This window comes from Megachile rotundata, chromosome 8 (genome assembly GCF_050947335.1).
Source record: "Megachile rotundata isolate GNS110a chromosome 8, iyMegRotu1, whole genome shotgun sequence".
Lineage (NCBI taxonomy): Eukaryota > Metazoa > Arthropoda > Insecta > Hymenoptera > Megachilidae > Megachile > Megachile rotundata.
In genome coordinates, this window is record NC_134990.1 from 6,841,018 (window position 1) to 6,858,904 (window position 17,887).

At 31.9% G+C, this 17,887-nt stretch overlaps 1 protein-coding gene and 1 long non-coding RNA gene across 6 annotated transcripts; one reads left to right on the forward strand and one right to left on the reverse strand.

Annotated features, from left to right (window-relative positions):
• Positions 1-1,696: 1,696 nt before the first annotated feature.
• LOC100883031 (uncharacterized) lies at positions 1,697-12,322 on the reverse strand. 3 transcript variants are annotated; one of them, XM_076534212.1, is made up of 5 exons: positions 12,183-12,322; positions 7,497-7,611; positions 7,259-7,410; positions 6,281-6,427; positions 1,697-4,790 (listed from the first exon to the last, which is right to left on the reverse strand). In XM_076534212.1, exons 2-5 carry the CDS (start codon positions 7,609-7,611, stop codon positions 2,946-2,948), a joined length of 2,259 nt encoding a protein of 752 aa, XP_076390327.1. In that variant the 5' UTR covers positions 12,183-12,322; the 3' UTR covers positions 1,697-2,945. The 3 variants fall into 3 exon arrangements, with proteins under 3 accessions (XP_076390327.1, XP_076390328.1, XP_076390329.1); XM_076534213.1 differs by lacking the exon at positions 7,497-7,611 and having other exon boundaries at positions 12,183-12,316; XM_076534214.1 differs by lacking the exons at positions 7,259-7,410; positions 7,497-7,611 and having other exon boundaries at positions 12,183-12,319.
• On the forward strand, positions 8,305-14,681 carry LOC143264953 (uncharacterized). Of its 3 annotated transcripts, XR_013038965.1 has the most exons (6): positions 12,657-13,077; positions 13,175-13,243; positions 13,370-13,709; positions 13,796-13,888; positions 14,206-14,258; positions 14,336-14,681. It is a non-coding gene; the product is annotated as an uncharacterized LOC143264953 (long non-coding RNA). The 3 variants fall into 3 exon arrangements; XR_013038964.1 differs by lacking the exons at positions 12,657-13,077; positions 13,175-13,243 and adding an exon at positions 8,305-9,898; XR_013038966.1 differs by lacking the exon at positions 13,175-13,243.
• The last annotated feature ends 3,206 nt before the right edge of the window (positions 14,682-17,887 follow it).

Genomic DNA, 17,887 nt, shown 5'->3' on the forward strand with positions numbered 1-17,887 from the left:
AGCCTCAGAAGTACTCAAAGTTCGCTAATTTTCGAGAAAATCGCATTTTTATTTTTTTGTAGTTCCAACTTTCACCGCTAGATGGATGCCAATTTTTTAGTCCATGTTTGGACCTATTTTTTTATTTTCTTTTCTAGCGCTCTCAGGAGGTTCTTGTGGCGTTATATAGGTTCTAGAGAGGTCACAGAACAATTTCTGACCCTCAGAAATACGTAAAATTGCCTACTTTCGGAGTAAATAGGAATTTTAGTTTTTCGTAGTACCACCGCTCGCCGCTAGATGGCGCCACCTGTACCGTTTTGGACCAAATTCGACAAAAAGTGATTTTCTGGCTTTATTAGGCACCAAAACGCATCAAACCCTAATAGAAATTTGTTTCTAAATGCCTCAGAAACCATACTACGTCGCCAAAGTGCCGAAATATTGAACTTTGCATGCGCATTAGAATTCACATAGGCGGCTTCCTTCCTTCCTTTTGTGCACAGAAAACAGGAACGAGTCCATTGAAAAATGGAAGGACTCACCATAAACAGTGACTACAAATTACATCTGTACTCCATGGAACCGCCACACTATTTTTAATTAGGACGCGCGAAAGTATAAATTTTAAAATACGTGCAGAAAGAAAACTTTCAAAATATTTTCAGTTTTTTAAATTAATTACTTTACAATCAGTTATTGTCTTCTATATCTCTTTGACATATTAAATCACTGCATACTTCCGTGATGAATGTAAAATTCAATTATAAATAATATTAACTTACCTTTTGAAATTGTTCGTAGAATTTCATTTCTGAAACGTAAAGAGCGCAACAAAACAACTTCCCTTTTTAAAAGTAAGCATTCACTTACGAAAATTTTATTATCTATCGATTTTAAAAATGCTTTTTGTGAATTAGACATAATGTATGCCATTACGTACGGTAGGGACTTGCTTACCTATTTTTTCTTTTAAATAGAATTTCATGTATTTTCATTTAACCAGGTATAGTTCATTCAGAGATGATTTTAATGATCTATATGTTAGTCTGTTGAAGTCATTTAAGGTTATTTATGACTTTTTAAATTCTCTCTTTATTAAACTGCTATCAACTTCAAAAAATGTTATATAATACATTTCCTGACTGTTGAGAAAAAAGAGGATGCAGAATTTCATTTCCATGCTAGACCTCTAGATTTGAGATGTTTAAACTTATTCTTATAAAGTATCATGAAAAGGAAGTTTTATGTAAATATTCTATCACTGTTAGCAATGTGGAAGCTCACGTTAGGAGCACTTGCTAATAAATTATGTATGTACAAAAGAGTGCTACTATCATTTACTAATAACATAAATTACTGAAAATAAACTGTACAAAATTGTAGTCAAGAATATTTGAATGAAAAAGCCAAGAATACTTAAAAAATATTTCTTGTCTTTCTAAGAAGGAAGTGGTGAATCATTCACACAATGTTTATGTCAAAAAAGAAAAATGAAAGGAGACGCTGACTGTGGTTTATCACAATACTTAAAGGTAAATTTAAAATATACATCTGTTTTTTCATCTGAAGTTAAATTTCTCAGATAAATTAATTAAAACGAAATTGCTTCTGCAAAAAATTGGGAACTAGGGACATTCACTTTTCTTTACCTTAATTTGAAACCTATTAATTGACATTCCCATAATTAAGAGGGTATTCTAGTCAAAACTACCACTTCGAATCATGTTTATAAATATATTTTTTACAATAAAATCACAAGATTTTTTGGCACTCTATGTTCTATATGTACATTCATTTAAGTTTAAAGAATATTTACATACTATTTTTGTAAAATTCCAATTAGGCACGAGTACTCTTGTTATACTGCCATCAATTCTATTAGCAAATTTTGTGATTTAGAAATGTGGAAATTTTCAGATTTGGATATTAGGAAATTTCATGATCTAGTAATTTAGAAGTTTGAAAATTAGTATATTTGGCGATTTGAAAATTTGTAAATTCTGAATTTTGTAAACTGGAGCCTTTGAATATTTGGAAATTTAAAAACTTCAGTTTGGGAATTTAGTGACTTGGAAATTAAGAAACCTATGCAATAGTTAATCTGTAAATTTAAATCTTTGGAAAAATTCAGGAAATTTGAGAACTTGGAAATCTGAAAATTTCCAGAGTTTAAGACTAACATTTAATAGAAATAATTACATAGTTCAACTAGCAACCTATGTTTAAAACGCTACAAGAAATAACCATTTCTTATCAAATTTTGTATTCTGAAAACTTGAACCTAGATTCTAATAACTTCAGTGTTTGATAAATTTGATTTAGCAAAAAAATACAAATTTTCAACTTTAAAAATATTTTGTACTTAAACAATAATTATTTGATTACGCATCAAATATATTTAAAAAGCCAATGATTTAAAAATAAGTCTACCGACATTAAAGGAGCAGATATTTTGCATATAGAAAGCCTCAAGATAAATGTAGGGCTATATAATAAGACATCATTGTATTTACATGCGAAAAGTGTACGAAATTACAAACATACGAAAAATAAAAATTGAACATAAAACGAAAAATATATATTATCATTATGTATGGGATTTCAAACTGTCGTCATTAATTATATACAGATGTTTAATATTATGTCTTTGTTAATACTATAAATTCAAATGAATTCATCTGCAATTTTCCAAAAAATGCAAAAAATCTAGACTAGAACACCCCCTTAAAATTTACGTACTTTCCACAGGACATACACGCGCACATGTACTCGATAAAAATATACAATATTGTTTAAAAATATGTCGATGTAATATTCTTATTAAAGAAAAGAATTAAATATAAGGGACGAGACAAGCGAGAATAAAATTATAAAAGAGGAAGAACAGTTCGATCATAAGTACACGACAAACTGTATATCCTATTTTTCAAAAACATGTACAAAGAAAACAGCTTAAACGATGTTTAACCGTACTGTATCAGATTAAAAAGCGCATCGACGTTCTCCTTCTCGGACTCCTGCTGCTGTACAACTTGGGTAACATCCTGACTAAGAAGGACCTGTTCGATGAGTATAGTCTCCGTGTCCGGATGCTCGGAAACCGAAATATTTTCGTCTTTAGCCTCCTGCTGTGTATCGTTGGACTTGATCCCAGTTTTCCTCCGTTTCGCCCTGGGTCTGTCGGTGTGTATCCTCATGTGCCTCCTCAAATCGTACTTACCGACGAATCTGGCACTGCACGTTTCGCAAGCGAACGGTTTGCCGCCAGTATGAGTCCACATATGTCGTCTCAACGCGGCGCTGAATGTAAAAGCTATGCCGCAAACGTTACAGACGTACGGTTTCTCTCCAGTGTGCAACAAACTATGATCCCTCAGAGTCGCTCTCTGATTAAATCGCTTCCCGCACACCTCGCACGTGTAGCTCCTAGGATTTGAATGAATCCTCACATGGTTCAACAGATTTCCCTGTTGTGAGAAGGACCTGCCACACACGTCGCACTTGAAAGGTTTCTCGCCAGTGTGAACGCGCATGTGCGTCTCTAGGGTTCGGTTGTTGAGGAACCTTTTACCGCAAACCTTGCAGGGATACTTGGGTAAGTGTAGTCCCTGCGGGTCCAGGTGGGTAATAAGGTGTCGCTTGTAGTTGCCTTTGTGGTTGAACAACCGGGGGCACTGGCTGCACGCGTAGGGCGCCCCACGTATGTGTGTCGCGATGTGGGATTCTAGTTCCGACTTTACTTTAAACCTAGACCCGCACTTCGGACACCGGTGCCTGGGAAAATCCGTGTGGCACACCATGTGCCGTTTCAAGTACCTCTTCATCGTGTACGCCTTGTTGCACATGAAGCATGAGTACGGTAACTGGCCAGTGTGCGTCTTCACGTGCGTCCGCAGCTCCCGGTGGCTCTCGCAATCCTTCTCGCATACCACGCAGAAGAACGGACCACTGCTAGGCACGTGATTATCTATGGTGTGCAATAAAACACCAGTTAGTTTGTCGTAGTTCTGTAAACACAAGGTGCATTGATACTGTATAGTGTCGTCATCGAGTTTGATCTCCTTTATTCGCGTGATCGTGTCGTTTAGACTACCCAGAATGTTGTCCTTCGGGTCCACGAAGTAATCCGAGTCAGACCCATCACTCTCTTCAGCTTGTTGCTCGCTTAACTCCGGAGAAACTTTTCTTGCACTTTTACCGTTCACCCTTTCTTCTGGAACTGTAGGTTTCCAGATAGACTCCAGGTCGGGGCTCGCCCGCCTGCTTTCCAAGGTATTCTCTTCAAGCTTATCGTCGCATACGGTTATAAGGTACTCTTCGTTGTTTGGGTCGTGTAGACCCTCGCCGTTACACTCTATTACCTTTTTGGTATTCTCTAATTTCATAACGGCGTCGCAGGAGAGCACGTTATCGGCGTTTATGTGCTCCAGAGATACCTCCTCTTCTGGTATGTACATTATGGTGTAATCTAACTGCTGGGACTCTAGGATCTTCGAAATCTCTTCGGGTATTTCGCTGTTCAGTCGCCTATCCTGATCTTGGACTTCTGTCCCGGACAGTTTTGAAATTATGATGCTTCTCAGTTCGGATAACTCGGTTTTATTGAAATCTACGTTTTCTTCTACCAACTCGGACACATCCAATTCTAATGCTTGCTCTTCTTTCACAACTGCGTTTATTTCTTCAGATAAAAACTCGTCCGAAACATCTATCTTCGCGTCCTTGTGCTTATCCTCTAATAGTTTCACCAATGATTCGTTGGACTGCTCAGTGCATTCTTGTTCCTCATCGTTGCCTACTGTTTCTTCCTGAAAGACAGTATGAAACCAATTCAAAACATTGTTGTTGCTTCCAAATTACGTTTAACCCTTCCATACCCTGTACACATTGTGATGTACATGATATTTATTTTGATTTAAATTTAAAAACGTGTAATGATCTATTTTAGCTATTAATTCATTTTATAGCAGAATTGTTATGTTTTAATTACAGTTTAAGAGTATTAAGAGTTCTTTAATTAATTTCTAAAAAAATCATTAGAAGATGGTCATTTTTTTGCTACATAATTATTATAACAGATATATATTATAAAAATAGTCCCTCAGTGTTCCAGATTTAAAATAAACATATTCTTTAAGACAGATTTCATTCAAAAATGATTTAAAAACTCTGGTTTGGAAAGATTAAGTATAGACATAAAATTAGGAGAAAGTTTATAGAAATAAGGAAACGCGAATACGCGTGAGCTGTACAATTGGATCAATATAAGAAGCTATAGTTTACATAAGACATGACCAAATGTCTCTCTGACAAGTACATTACCAGATGGTTTGCACCTTATATATTAGTAAATCCATGTGCCTACAAGTCAACTTGTATGAAGCTATTTACATATGTAAAACTAATTTGAATACATTAAACTCTCATATTGTTAATTAACCCCATTTACAAGTTTTAGGATTTTGAAATCAGAAAATTTTTAATCTCTGAAGTTTCTAAATTTCTAATATGAGATATTAGTTAGAAGGAATGTGGACCTATTGAATATACTGGTCTAAGATTCTTCTCAGATCCAATTGTGTTTGCTTTTCTCTCCAGTCCTACATTATAGATGTAGTGAAAATTGCTCCTTAATGACTTATTGAAGAGAAGAAGTATGTAACAAAGTATGACTCATAAGTTACCACTTGGCCATGCCTGATCTACATAAAGGAGTTTAAAGACAATTCAATGTAACAGAAACTATGCCATAACACTTATAGTATAAAGAAACACGATTAGCAATAGAAGTTTGAGTTCTAACATTCAGCTAGTGTCATGCTTCCCACCAATATTATTCAATATTGATACTTGGATACTTGTTACTAGTACAACGTTTACTTTTTCTCTTGACAACGACTGAGTTTTTTAATCATTTTTTAATGAAATCTGTCTTAAAGAATATGTTTATTTTAAATCTGGAACACTGAGGGACTATTTTTATAATATATATCTATTATAATAGTTATGTAGTAAAAAGTGACCCTCTTCTAATGATTTTTTTAGAAATTAATTACAGAACTCTTAATATTCTTAAATTGTAACTAAGATACAACAATTCTGCTATAAAATTAATAGTTAAAATAGATCTTTACATGTTTTACTAATATATGTATTTTAAACATTGCAAGTAATTTGAAATTACAAAAGATTATATAAAATTAGGACATAAAAATCAAAATATATATGGAATTAGGGGATGTTAAAAGAAAATAGAAAACAATAAAGCTGAGTAATAATAAAAACATACAGTGCTTACCTTTACAGCATATCGAATTTGCGTTTCAAACATCTTACGAAGCTTTTTTTCAGTGGCTTGAACCTGCAGCTTAAAGTCGTAAAATGCATCAGTACGATAAGCACATTTTGCGCAAAGCATATTGGGCAAACCATCAAATCTGTCGATCTGCAAAAGATAAACAAGTTTTTGTTCTTAAAATATGAAGTTTTAGTAAATTAGAATCTACAATAAAATTATGAAATATGATTAGTACAAATAGAATTATAATTATTACATATTACAATTAGAACAAATGTTGTTATCTATAATATTGTAAATTATAAATAATATTGTTTAAGTCAGTTGCTCCTAAGATAATTTATAGTTTGGCATATTATGTGATTAATTATAAAGTAGAATTAAATAATAAATTTTAAAACAAAAATATATACACTTATACATATATGTACATAGCATATGATAATTGTAAAAATTATCCTGACATTTAAAATTTTTATATATTGAAATTAAAACTAAACCAAACCACAAAATGATATTGAGAAATAATATTTCTCTAGAAAAGAATAGATTATATTCCCTAAGAAAAGGAAAAATAATAGGAAATTGATTTGTTTCATAACTGTAGGACCAATATTTTAAAACACTTTATTACAGAAAACATGAACATGTACAATAAAATGAAAGGTAAGTTACAATCAATATATCTATTGTCAATTTGAAACTTTAAATTTTTTGAAGTGCAAAATATTTATCTCAACTATATTGAGTGCCATTTGATTCTGCTGAAATGTAGTCAATTTTGTTTTATCTCAATTATTATCTTTACATGTTTGTCTAACTGACAAGGTACTGAAATTATATCTGATAAGCGGAAGTTTGACAACGACATTGAGGTTATGTATCAAAATTATAGAATGATGTACATTCAACCGTATTAAGTAAATTGATGGATTTATTGAAGAATCAGAAGTATATGTAAATGATATATTTACTAACTTGTATAGACGCAAGTTCGGCAAGCTTATCGGGCAAATTTTTCTGACTAATCGTGTCGTCATCGTACATAGGAAGAAGAACGCCGTCAACTTTCATGCACGCACGACACATATCGGCACAGCTAATTTCCCAGCTCATTGTTATCATAAATACTGTAACACGCGTAAAATAAGATTTTCACGGTGCTTTGCGTTTATTGGAAATAAATACATTTCACATTTCGCGGTCAGCGTCTCACATTCTATCGAACATTGCCGTAAACATAAAATCCGATTATTAACTGTAGATAGAGCTTGCAGTCCACACGTGTGATAACTCCCGTAATTTCGTATCACTGCAGCGTCATCTGACATCTGTTTTATAAAACATAAAAAGCTTAGCAAAGTACAAAAAACTGAAATGCAGGTAAGTAAAAATTCAGTAAAAATACGCTCAATGTATAGTATAATTTTTAGTAATCTGAATTTTTATGCGAACCTCTATTTTGTCAATTTCAACAACATGTCAAAAGTCCCTATATGTGGTCGCAGACAAGTATCTCGTTATTTATTAGTTTTACAACAAAAATTGTTCTTATAAAATTAATAGTTTAAAAATTTTTTAAAAAAGAGGTCAAATATGTTTTATGCTCTTTTCTTGGAAAGAGTATGACTACTAGAAAAACATGAAGAGGAACAATTTTAAAATTCATCATATTTCTGTAGAAATCCAGGTGACGTTTATGAAACTACATATCTTTTTTCAACGTAGATTTTAACTCGAATTTTCTTTAGAATATTCTGCATAAAAGCGTACAAAGAATATTACGTATAATATTAAATAATATTTCCGAGAGGTTTCAAATTTTTATATAAAATAATCTTGTAGTTTTGAAATGTCTCACGAACTTTATTAATTTTTTAACTTTTAATTATCTTACTAACTTTTTTGACGTTTTGACATAATGTCTTCTTACACAAAATATTCACAAGATTCAACGTAAAAATAAATATATAATTCTGTTAAAAAAAGGAAGAAATAATAATTCACTTTTTTATGCAAAATTATATGGTAATTATTACACACAACGATTTTTGTAAAATATACTAAATTATATGAAATCAGAAACTGCTTTTTAATATCATGTTCTAATACATATCAAATGTGTGACTCTTCGTTTATGGCAAAATCGAGAACCACTGGCATAAATGGCCATTGAGCAAACTGTTTTATCGCACCAAACAATTGAATGCGAGCGAATATTCACGGAGTGTAAACCCAGCGTTCGGTTCGAATACTCAGCACGATGAATTGAACTGTGTCGAATTGAATTAGGATAAATTCTATCGCGTCGAATTGAATTGTGCAAAATAAAAAAACGCCGAATTGAATCGTGTGAAATTAAAATGTGCTGAATCAAATTGTACCAAACAAAACTTGTCGAGTTAAATCATATAAAATTAAAACATGTCAAATTGAATCGTGTCGAATTAAATGTGCTCCTAATTATGTCGTGTTTATTCTTATTTTAATCAGGAAAATGTCACAAATATGTTGATAAAGTTCTATAAAAGAAACCAAAAACAAAGAAGAAATTCTTGCATCAAGATTAGACTACCGATATGTTTTGTTTGTTTACGTTCGGACGATCGGTTCCTCGATGTTCTTTTCTAAGTTCGGCAAACTTCGGTCAATTTCGGAACTACTCGATATAACTAAAAGTACTGACCCGAGAGATTCGTCTATATCGAGACTATTGCAAAACACGTCGAATTGAATCGTGTCAAATTAAAACGTGTCGAATTGAATTAAAACGCGTCAAATTGAATCGTGACAAATTAAAACGTGTCGAATTGAATTGTATCAACTTAAAACGTGTTGAGTTGAATCATGTCGAATAAAAGAGCCAAGTTGAATCGTGTCAAATTAAAATGTCGAGTTGAATGATGTTGAATGAAACAGCGTCGAATTGAATAGTGTTGAAGAAGAGAGCGTTGAATTGAATCGTGTCAAATTGAAACGCGTCGAAATGAAATACGTTGGATTGTATCGAGTCCAGTTAAGACATAGCAAATTGAAATGCGTTGGATTGAATCGCTCGGAATAAATGAGCGTCGAATTAAAATGCATCGAATTCAGTGCGCTAAATTAAAACGCATTGAATTGAACTCATCGAACTAAATTGCATTGAATATGTCGTGCGGAAGTGAAACGCATCGAATTAACACGTGTGAAATTCAGAGGCGTGAAATTTAAACGTTCGATGTGAAAGGCGCCAAATTTAAATGCGTTGAACTGAAAAGTTGACAAACTTGCGAGTAATAAATTGAACGGCGCCAAACTCAAATGAGTTAAATTGAAAAGCGCTAAATTTAAACGTGTTAAATTGAAAAGCGGCAAAATTAGAAGCATCAGATTAAAAAGCTGTTATGAATTGAAAGGCGCCAAATTCAAGTGCGTTAAATTGAAAAACGACAAATTTAAGATTATTTGAACCAGAATAGAATTTGACGTGTAAACAAAATAAAAATTCACGCATTCCCAACTTTTGATACAAATTTTGGATAAATTTGCGATACTTGCAAAGAAATTGTTGCTGTAATTTTCAAGTAAACATTATTTCAAGTCGACAAATTCCTGGACAACGTGCAAACATAAACGGTATATCGCAAATACAATTTCATTGGTGAAACGCTTAAAAACTAAAAATATACCAAGAACGTAACTTCAGAATGAAATTAAATACATCGGAAACGATAGAAAGGGAGTTCGCGTAAATGTTTGTTCTGGCTGACCCCGTTTCCGGACTACAATCGTTTTCGTGTTTGAATGATTTCCCATCTAAATTCAGTTAGCGTAATTGGTTATATACAGATATTTACAATCAATATCTTATGAATGTTGCCTTTATGTAGTTCACTACGCAAATTCGCTCATTAATCAATCGTTTAATCATTCTCAAGATCTTCGCATGGAAATTCGTAAAAATATAATGATTGACAAGTTTCGAACAGATTTTGTTTAGTATTTTTAATTATTTTTACAGCGTGGAATTATGTTACGAGGAACCTTGTTAAAATAATTTGTCTACGGAAGACGCTTCGCAATGAGGCGACTGCAACTATTTTTGTTACCATCTACGTGACTCTGGAACAGTTTGTCACCATTATCCCTCGGGCAACCGATAACCTTGATTCCTGAAATGCTGTGATAAGCAATTGTTAACCTGGCTAATTGCAGCTTGCAGCGGTTGCATAAAAAGATAAAAGTCATAGCAATTACCTCATGGTAATTTTGTAAATTTCAGGGTTTTATGTTTTTGGAAATTTGTTAATTTGCAAACTGCTTAATTTGTAAATTTGTTGTTTTATTATTAACTATATATCAATTTGTAAATTAGTAATTTAATAAATTTATAAATGTACAAATTATAAATTCATAATTTTGTAATTCTCTAAATTAGTAAATTTGTAGTTGAACATTTCTTAATTTAGAAATTTACAATTTTTAATTTGGAAGCTTGTAAGTACGTTTACTAGTAAACTTAAAAATTTTTAAATATGTAATTTTGTAATTTTGTAAACTAGTGAATTTGTAATTTTAAAATTCTAAATTTCTGTATTTGAAAATATGCAAATTAGTGTAAAAAATTGTAAATTTTTTATTTAAAATTTTTAGAGTTAAGATTCAAAAATTTGTAAACTTATATTTTTTAAATTCTATATTTGGGTATTTGTAAATTTGTAAGTTTGTAATTTTGTAAGTTTGTAAGTTTGTAATTTTGTAAGTTTGTAAGTTTGTAAATTTGTAAATTTGTAAATTTGTAAATTTTTAAGTTTGTAAATTTGTGAATTTGTGAATTTTTAAGTTCGTAAATTTATAATTTTAGATTTCTATGTATGAAACTTCCTAATTTCTAACTTTCTCAATATAAAAATGATCAAATTTTAAAATTCTAAAACTAAAAGTTCAAATTTTTAAATTTCCAAACTTTGAGAACTTATCAAACCCTAAAACTAAAAATTGGTAAACTTTATTTCTGAAGTTGGGTAAAATAGAAAATTTATAGATTTTTACATTTACTTTTCCATAATATTACATTTTCCCTATGTAATCTCTACTATATTTTCACTGTTTACTGTTTAATAGATCATCTCATCATCTAATAACTAAAAAACAATGATCTAATTCAACTTCCAAAAAATCAAAACTGAATACAACAATGATATTTTCCCTCCTCAACTTATTTTTACATCATTCTCTTATTACATTGCTAATATGGCTACACCCTTTATAGTACAATACACGGGATTCTTTATCGATACAAGTTTTAAAATAATTTTCTAAATGTAACATACTTTAATTTCTTAATGGTTTCAGCAAAGGGCGTTCTAGCGTTGCTTAATATCTCATTAGCATCTGCCATAAAAACCCTTTCTATACAGTACGCCATGACACTCTACTTACTTAAAATTATTTAAGCATAAAAAATTTAAATAAAGAAGAAAAGAACGATTGCGTCGTTCGCGGGTGAAATGAAAATTCGTTGGAAGATATATGTTAGGTCTTGGAACACAATACTATAGAGAGAGGATTAGACCTCGATCCAAGTTTCTATCGATACGACAATATACGGTTTTCAGTTTCTCCGTACACTTTGTATAGGTTCAAATCAATAGGTTCTTTACCCGTAGCAGCAATAACACCCAAGAAGTCGTTACATTCTATCGAGTATTTTCGGTTTATTATTATTCACACGTGGATGCCAGAACCCTTAATCTTAGTAGTAGAGTCCTTTATTTGCAGTTTCCTATTCGTGTCGAGGTATTGCACGGTTTTATTACTTGCTACGGTTACTTTTTAGGGAACAGACCAACCGCATACGTCACTCGGTTTTCCAAACACATTTGTGTATGCAATAAAAATCAGGAATTGTTTCACTTACCCTTGTTCGTAAAAATTGTACGACTATGTTGAGTCTTCATCTTGTGAAATAAGCAATCGAAAACATAGACACTTTGGAACATCGTATACACTGACACGAAACTGTTTACTTCGGAATAACATCGAATAAGTATTGACACGGAGTCGTTCAGTTTGGGATATTGTAAGTAGTGTTGAGATTTCAAAATGAACTGTACGATTCTTTCCTTCAATTTGACAACTTAGCTATTTACACTACGCGTCTTTATTATCCGCTTTCCGAATTTACTCTAATCACGTGTCAACCGGCAACCGGCTCGCGCGTCGTAAATTACCGAAGACTGCCGAATCGTTCCGATTGACGCGTGCTGTCAGGGAAATGCAGTTTTCCTTTTTTAGCCTTCGTTTTTAACAAGTAAAAAGCATATAGTGTTATACAATCATTCAACCAGTTCACTTATAAATATTACAATTTCGATCGATTGAAGTTCCTCGAATCGTTTAATCGTCGTTAAATATTACGATGCAGATTTTTTGGTTGATAATTTTGTACATATGTATCTTTATTAAAGGATGTTTTCACGATTTCTTCGTAGAATAAAATGGCATAAGTAGGTTAAAAGCTCCTCCATATATATGTACATTTAACGCGACGTCTGCCATAGAGGTCACCGGTGACTGGTGTTAAAAATTTCATTTAGTCAAATAATTAACGAGTTAAGAATGGAAGAAAGGAAATTCTGAGCACTGCGAAATTATACCTCTAATTTAGTACGGTGATCCGAGCCGTTGGACTAAACTGCTTTCGTAGACATAACTATCTCTGCCGTAATGATGTATTAATTATTGTCAAAATGAGTTGATGAATACGAGCTGACGACGTATACGTTAGATAGTGAAATGTTCATTGTTTTAAGGTAATATTACGCATTTATTATTGGTGAGAAAGTTATTTCCAAGTCACTACATTTAGAAATTTTCAATTTAACATATTATTCAATTTTTGATTTTTAGACTTTGTTCTTGGAATATTTTGGTTATTGAACTTTCTGAGTATAGTAACTCGGAACTGTTCAAAATAGCGTACGTGTATTTTTATTGTAATGGTACAATATTTCCAAGTCACTACATTTAGAAATTTTCAATTTAACATATTATTCAATTTTTGACTTTTAAACTTCGCTCTTGTAATATTTTGGTTGTTTTCAGCATATAATAACTCAGAACTGTTCAAAATGGCGTACTATAAGTGTATTATAGTATTCTGGAACTTTGGAATTTTGCGTTTTGAAAAGTATACGACATTAAAATTGTAGACATTTTAATTGCAAAACTGCAAATTGTACGAGCGGAATAAAAATGTGCAGTAAAAAAGTGTACAAAAAATAATGAATTTCGAAATTGAAGCAAGGTCACTGATGGGTGGTTGATTCGCGGTCAAAACTAATTATGAGTTCAGTTACCTCGTTCGCCGTCCAATTTACCAGCAGCGCTAATCCATTAACGTACAAGCTGGAGTACAAGTTTTTCGCCCGTTTATCGCTAAAAAGTAATTAAATATTTTGTACAGATTCTTAATTTCAGTGATATAGTGTCATCGTTTTTACATTTTTAATGATATACGGTTGTCATTAGGCATTTCTATACGGGAGAAACGTGGGATAAGTAAATGAGTGTGTGTCAAGCAATATCAAAAACTAGTTCTTGTTATGCACGTTCATTAAAAACGTATGTAATAAATATCATAGTTCCCTAAATTTTACTATATTTTTCATAATTTTTAAATCAACAAATATAATTGTATTCAAAGTTTTTGATTTGCAATTTTTAATTATCATTTTCCTAATTTTTGGTATTTACAATTTTTTAAATTTGTAAAATTGTAAATTTTAATGACAAATCTAAGAGATCAAACTTTTGAATTTTCCAATTTTTGAATTTTGGAATCTACTAATTATCCAATTTACAATTTTTAAAAGTCGTAAAATCCTGAAAAGCTACATTTCTGTCTTCACAAATTTCCAAACTTAATTTTATAATTGCAGAATTTCCAAATTTCTACATCTTTCGGTCTCAAAATTTTCTATAATTATACAAGGTATATATGTTCTATAATTTCCATTTATTTCTATTTCTTTTCATATTAAAATTGTTAATACAAAATTTCATTTCCAGAACTACAATAAATGAAAAGCAAAAAATAGTATAAATATTCAGTTAATTTTATCGAAATAAAAATATGTCACATTAAATGTAATTCGTATTTAAGTACTTGCCGTTTCAACAAAATTTAAGTTGCGCCTACAAAATGGTTCCATTTATCGAATGGAGTTGGAGACTTCTGGTGGCGAAACTAGGAAACATCGACGATCGCTGTCCCTCTTGCGAAAGGAATAAAGATAGCAATAATTTAGCTAATGCAAGATTCCGAAACGTATTCCTACACTTTTTTTTTCAAAATGTTCAAAATCTAAGATTTTGAAATACTCGATTTTGCAATTTGATTAAATGGTCAAACATATATTGTTTAAGTTCTTGTTTGACTGCTAATTTTACCAAAAAATTTAAAACCACAGTGTTTATTTCTTCACTGACAGGACACTTTAATAATATATGGTTATTAATCACATACTAATTCAATAGTACAATCTTGAAAACAACAAGTTATGATAAACATTTGATTTCATGCTTGTTTTATTACAATTGCTTAAGTGACCGCCATTGTTACATTCTCTCATACATGCTAAGAGAACGTTAAAAGACGCCTGGATTGATCAATCAATGACAGATCACCGTTTTAGTTACAACTAATATCAATTAGCCATATTTATCTAAGTGTATACATGTAGTAGACTTATGCTTATGTAACATTCTGTGAATATATGTATAATACATCGTAGACGGAGTGTTTCTGAAGGCACAGAGCGATCTTCGATGAAAATATTAGTTAAGATATTCCATTATATTTCCTTATGGAAACAAAATACTTGCACATGAGATATTTGTTCATATTTTGGTGGTCGAAGAAATATATAATAGCGTTACAGTGTATACATTTAAGCTAACATTTTATTAACGAGAGGTACATTCAAGCCACGCGTTAACTTTATTGCAGGAAGTGCAGTGTATTCGAGATACTGTCGGTAATTTGGAATACGGAGGTATCAAAAAATCTGCTAACGTTATTCACTTTGTAATATAGCAAACATTGGGAAGGAAAAATCTATTAACCAATAACATTCGTGGACGAACCGCAATTTTCATATTTTCGACCCCATCCGCAAGAACGTGAAACGTCGATTTGCTAAAGTTTTCCATTCAGTATTCAATCTTTGCAATCACGGTTAAAATACGCGAGAACTTCAGAGTACATCGTTCAATTTCCTCACCTGCATATTAATTCTATAGTTCACGCGTCAATTTTGCGAACACTTTGAGAATACAAAATGTGACGTGAAATGTTAGGTTTCGATGCCATGTTACTAATTCGGAACATCGAAGATTAACGTACTTTGAATATTCCAAAGCGTATCGATGCTTTTGTTCGGTGGATAACAGCTAATATCCGAAGAAGAGAAGAGCAAATGCGGCGTTTGACGTATGAAACGTGGATACACTGCGGCTGTGCCGATTATGACCCCTAAAGTTACATGCATGGTTACTCCAAGTCAATTTTAAGACTTAGAATTAACATTAACCCGATTATTCTTATGGAGTGATTTCTCTGCCTGATTAGATCACAAGAGAAAATTTTGTCTACTTCTCTAACTTCATAAAGGGATGACGTGAATACCTCTTTCAAATTATTTCCACCGTAAAGTCGTTTCTGTACATTTTTCAATTACCCAAAAGCTTCACCGTTTTCATTATTACCCAGCGTTTGAAATATAAAATTTTTTATTATCTCCACAAAATTATGCAGTTTTATTTGCTCCCATTAAGCTATAATTTTTGCTTCGTCTTAAATACGTTATACTTCCTCTTCGAATCATTTCGTCTTAATTTGATTTTCATCCACACTGACGCAGATTACAGTAAAAAGATTTACTGCGGTCGGTTCTTATTCCTCAACCCTTTCCTACTCCACATTGTTTTGAAATACTATCTTATAATGTAGATATATAAAGACTAGAATGTGGTAAAATGATTGATTACCAGAAATAATACTTCTCTGCTCTCAATTACTTCTTCCTTCAGCGCGTAATTACTAGCCTCGGTTTTCCTACTTTATCCTTACAACTAAGCAACTTTTGTCCAATACGAATCATGGCATGAAAAATTATTGCTTACACTTCGCAAATAAATGAACGGATAATAATTATAATAATTACTGCAATGATATAAATAACTACCATACAGTCATTATGTAAATACGTGCACGATCGCCATTGCAATTTTCAATAACTTTTAATCATTCGTATTAATGAATACATAATATATAACAAAAATACAATAACATGGAGAGATATGAAAATGTACAGTAATAAAAAGAAGTGTGTAACGTTTGAACTGTAGACAATAACAGTCTGTATTTTTGCTTTTTGCTTTTCAGTTCCACGTAATAGTATTAAATTGCGCTAAAGCGAAAATGGAGGAATTTTAAAAATTGTACATACAATTAAAAAATTCAGACATAATGATAATTCAATATAATTTTAAAAGTGTAGTTTGTCTTTAAAAATTTCTTTACCCACTTGATTTCTGGGTTCAGTGATCACTTTTTATGATTTAAAAAATGATAATTTGCGTCGGATTATAATAATTAATGCTCATTTTATCGAGCTTTGATGTGACATGGCAAGCATGCTGATTATCTGATGAAATTAATATTGTATGTTTGAAATTACGCTATAATTTCTCGACTAATGTGTATCGGGCATTGTTTCCTTGGTATAGCATTCAATCCAATTTCATTTGTGTAACAATAATGACAGAATACTTTATGCTGTTAGCACAATGGCAACGTTCGATATTCGTAATCTGGATCGTATTGTCACGTTCCTTCTCATTCCTTTTTATTTCAATCCCCTTTTACGTTTGCATTTTTCTTTGTAGTTCTACAAGCATTCTTCTAATCGTAAATACATTTATTTTTAATTTATAAAATACCAAGTTTATAGAAATGTATAAAATAAAAAATGAATAATGTCGAATTGAATTGAAGTGCGTGGAGGTGGCGTTGAAACAAATTGAAAAGAACTGAGTCTAGTCAAATTGAATCACATTGAATTTACGACGATCTCAAAGTTTTGCACCGAATTAAATCACGCATCGCATTAATCATCGCAATCGCATCTAATTAAGATACATTATACCGAGTCGATTCGAATTGCAGCGAATCTAGTCGATTCAAATTCCATCGAGTCGAATCGCGTCAAACTAAACCGCAGCTTATTATATGTAGATCAACTCGTATAAATTGATCTTCGATACTTCTACAAATTGATCTTTGATGCTCGTTTACAATTTCACTAAAACTGGCATTAATCGGATCATGCTGTCTTAATATTAACTCCTACAATTTCAGTTTACAAGTTCGTTCCATTTCGAATATAATATGTATAAGGCAACTGTTGCAATTTCTAGGACGTTTGGTGCTCGGCAAGTGTAATGGCGGCGCCTTGATCGTACGAATAAAACGTAAGCCGAATGTTCTAATACTCGAACGAGTCTGGTAATTTACAATTATGTGGGAATTTTGTTAACAATATTTCTGTTTTTTTTTTT

Bases quoted from the DNA above. Each gene is read 5' to 3' on its own strand.
- LOC100883031 (XM_076534212.1), bottom strand. From the start codon at position 7,611: ATGTCAGATGACGCTGCAGTGATACGAAATTACGGGAGTTATCACACG. The intron at 6,428-7,258 runs GTTAGTAAATAT...TATCTTTTGCAG, and splicing joins CCGAACTTGCGTCTATACAA to ATCGACAGATTTGATGGTTT. The intron at 4,791-6,280 runs GTAAGCACTGTA...ACTGTCTTTCAG, and splicing joins AAATTCGATATGCTGTAAAG to GAAGAAACAGTAGGCAACGA.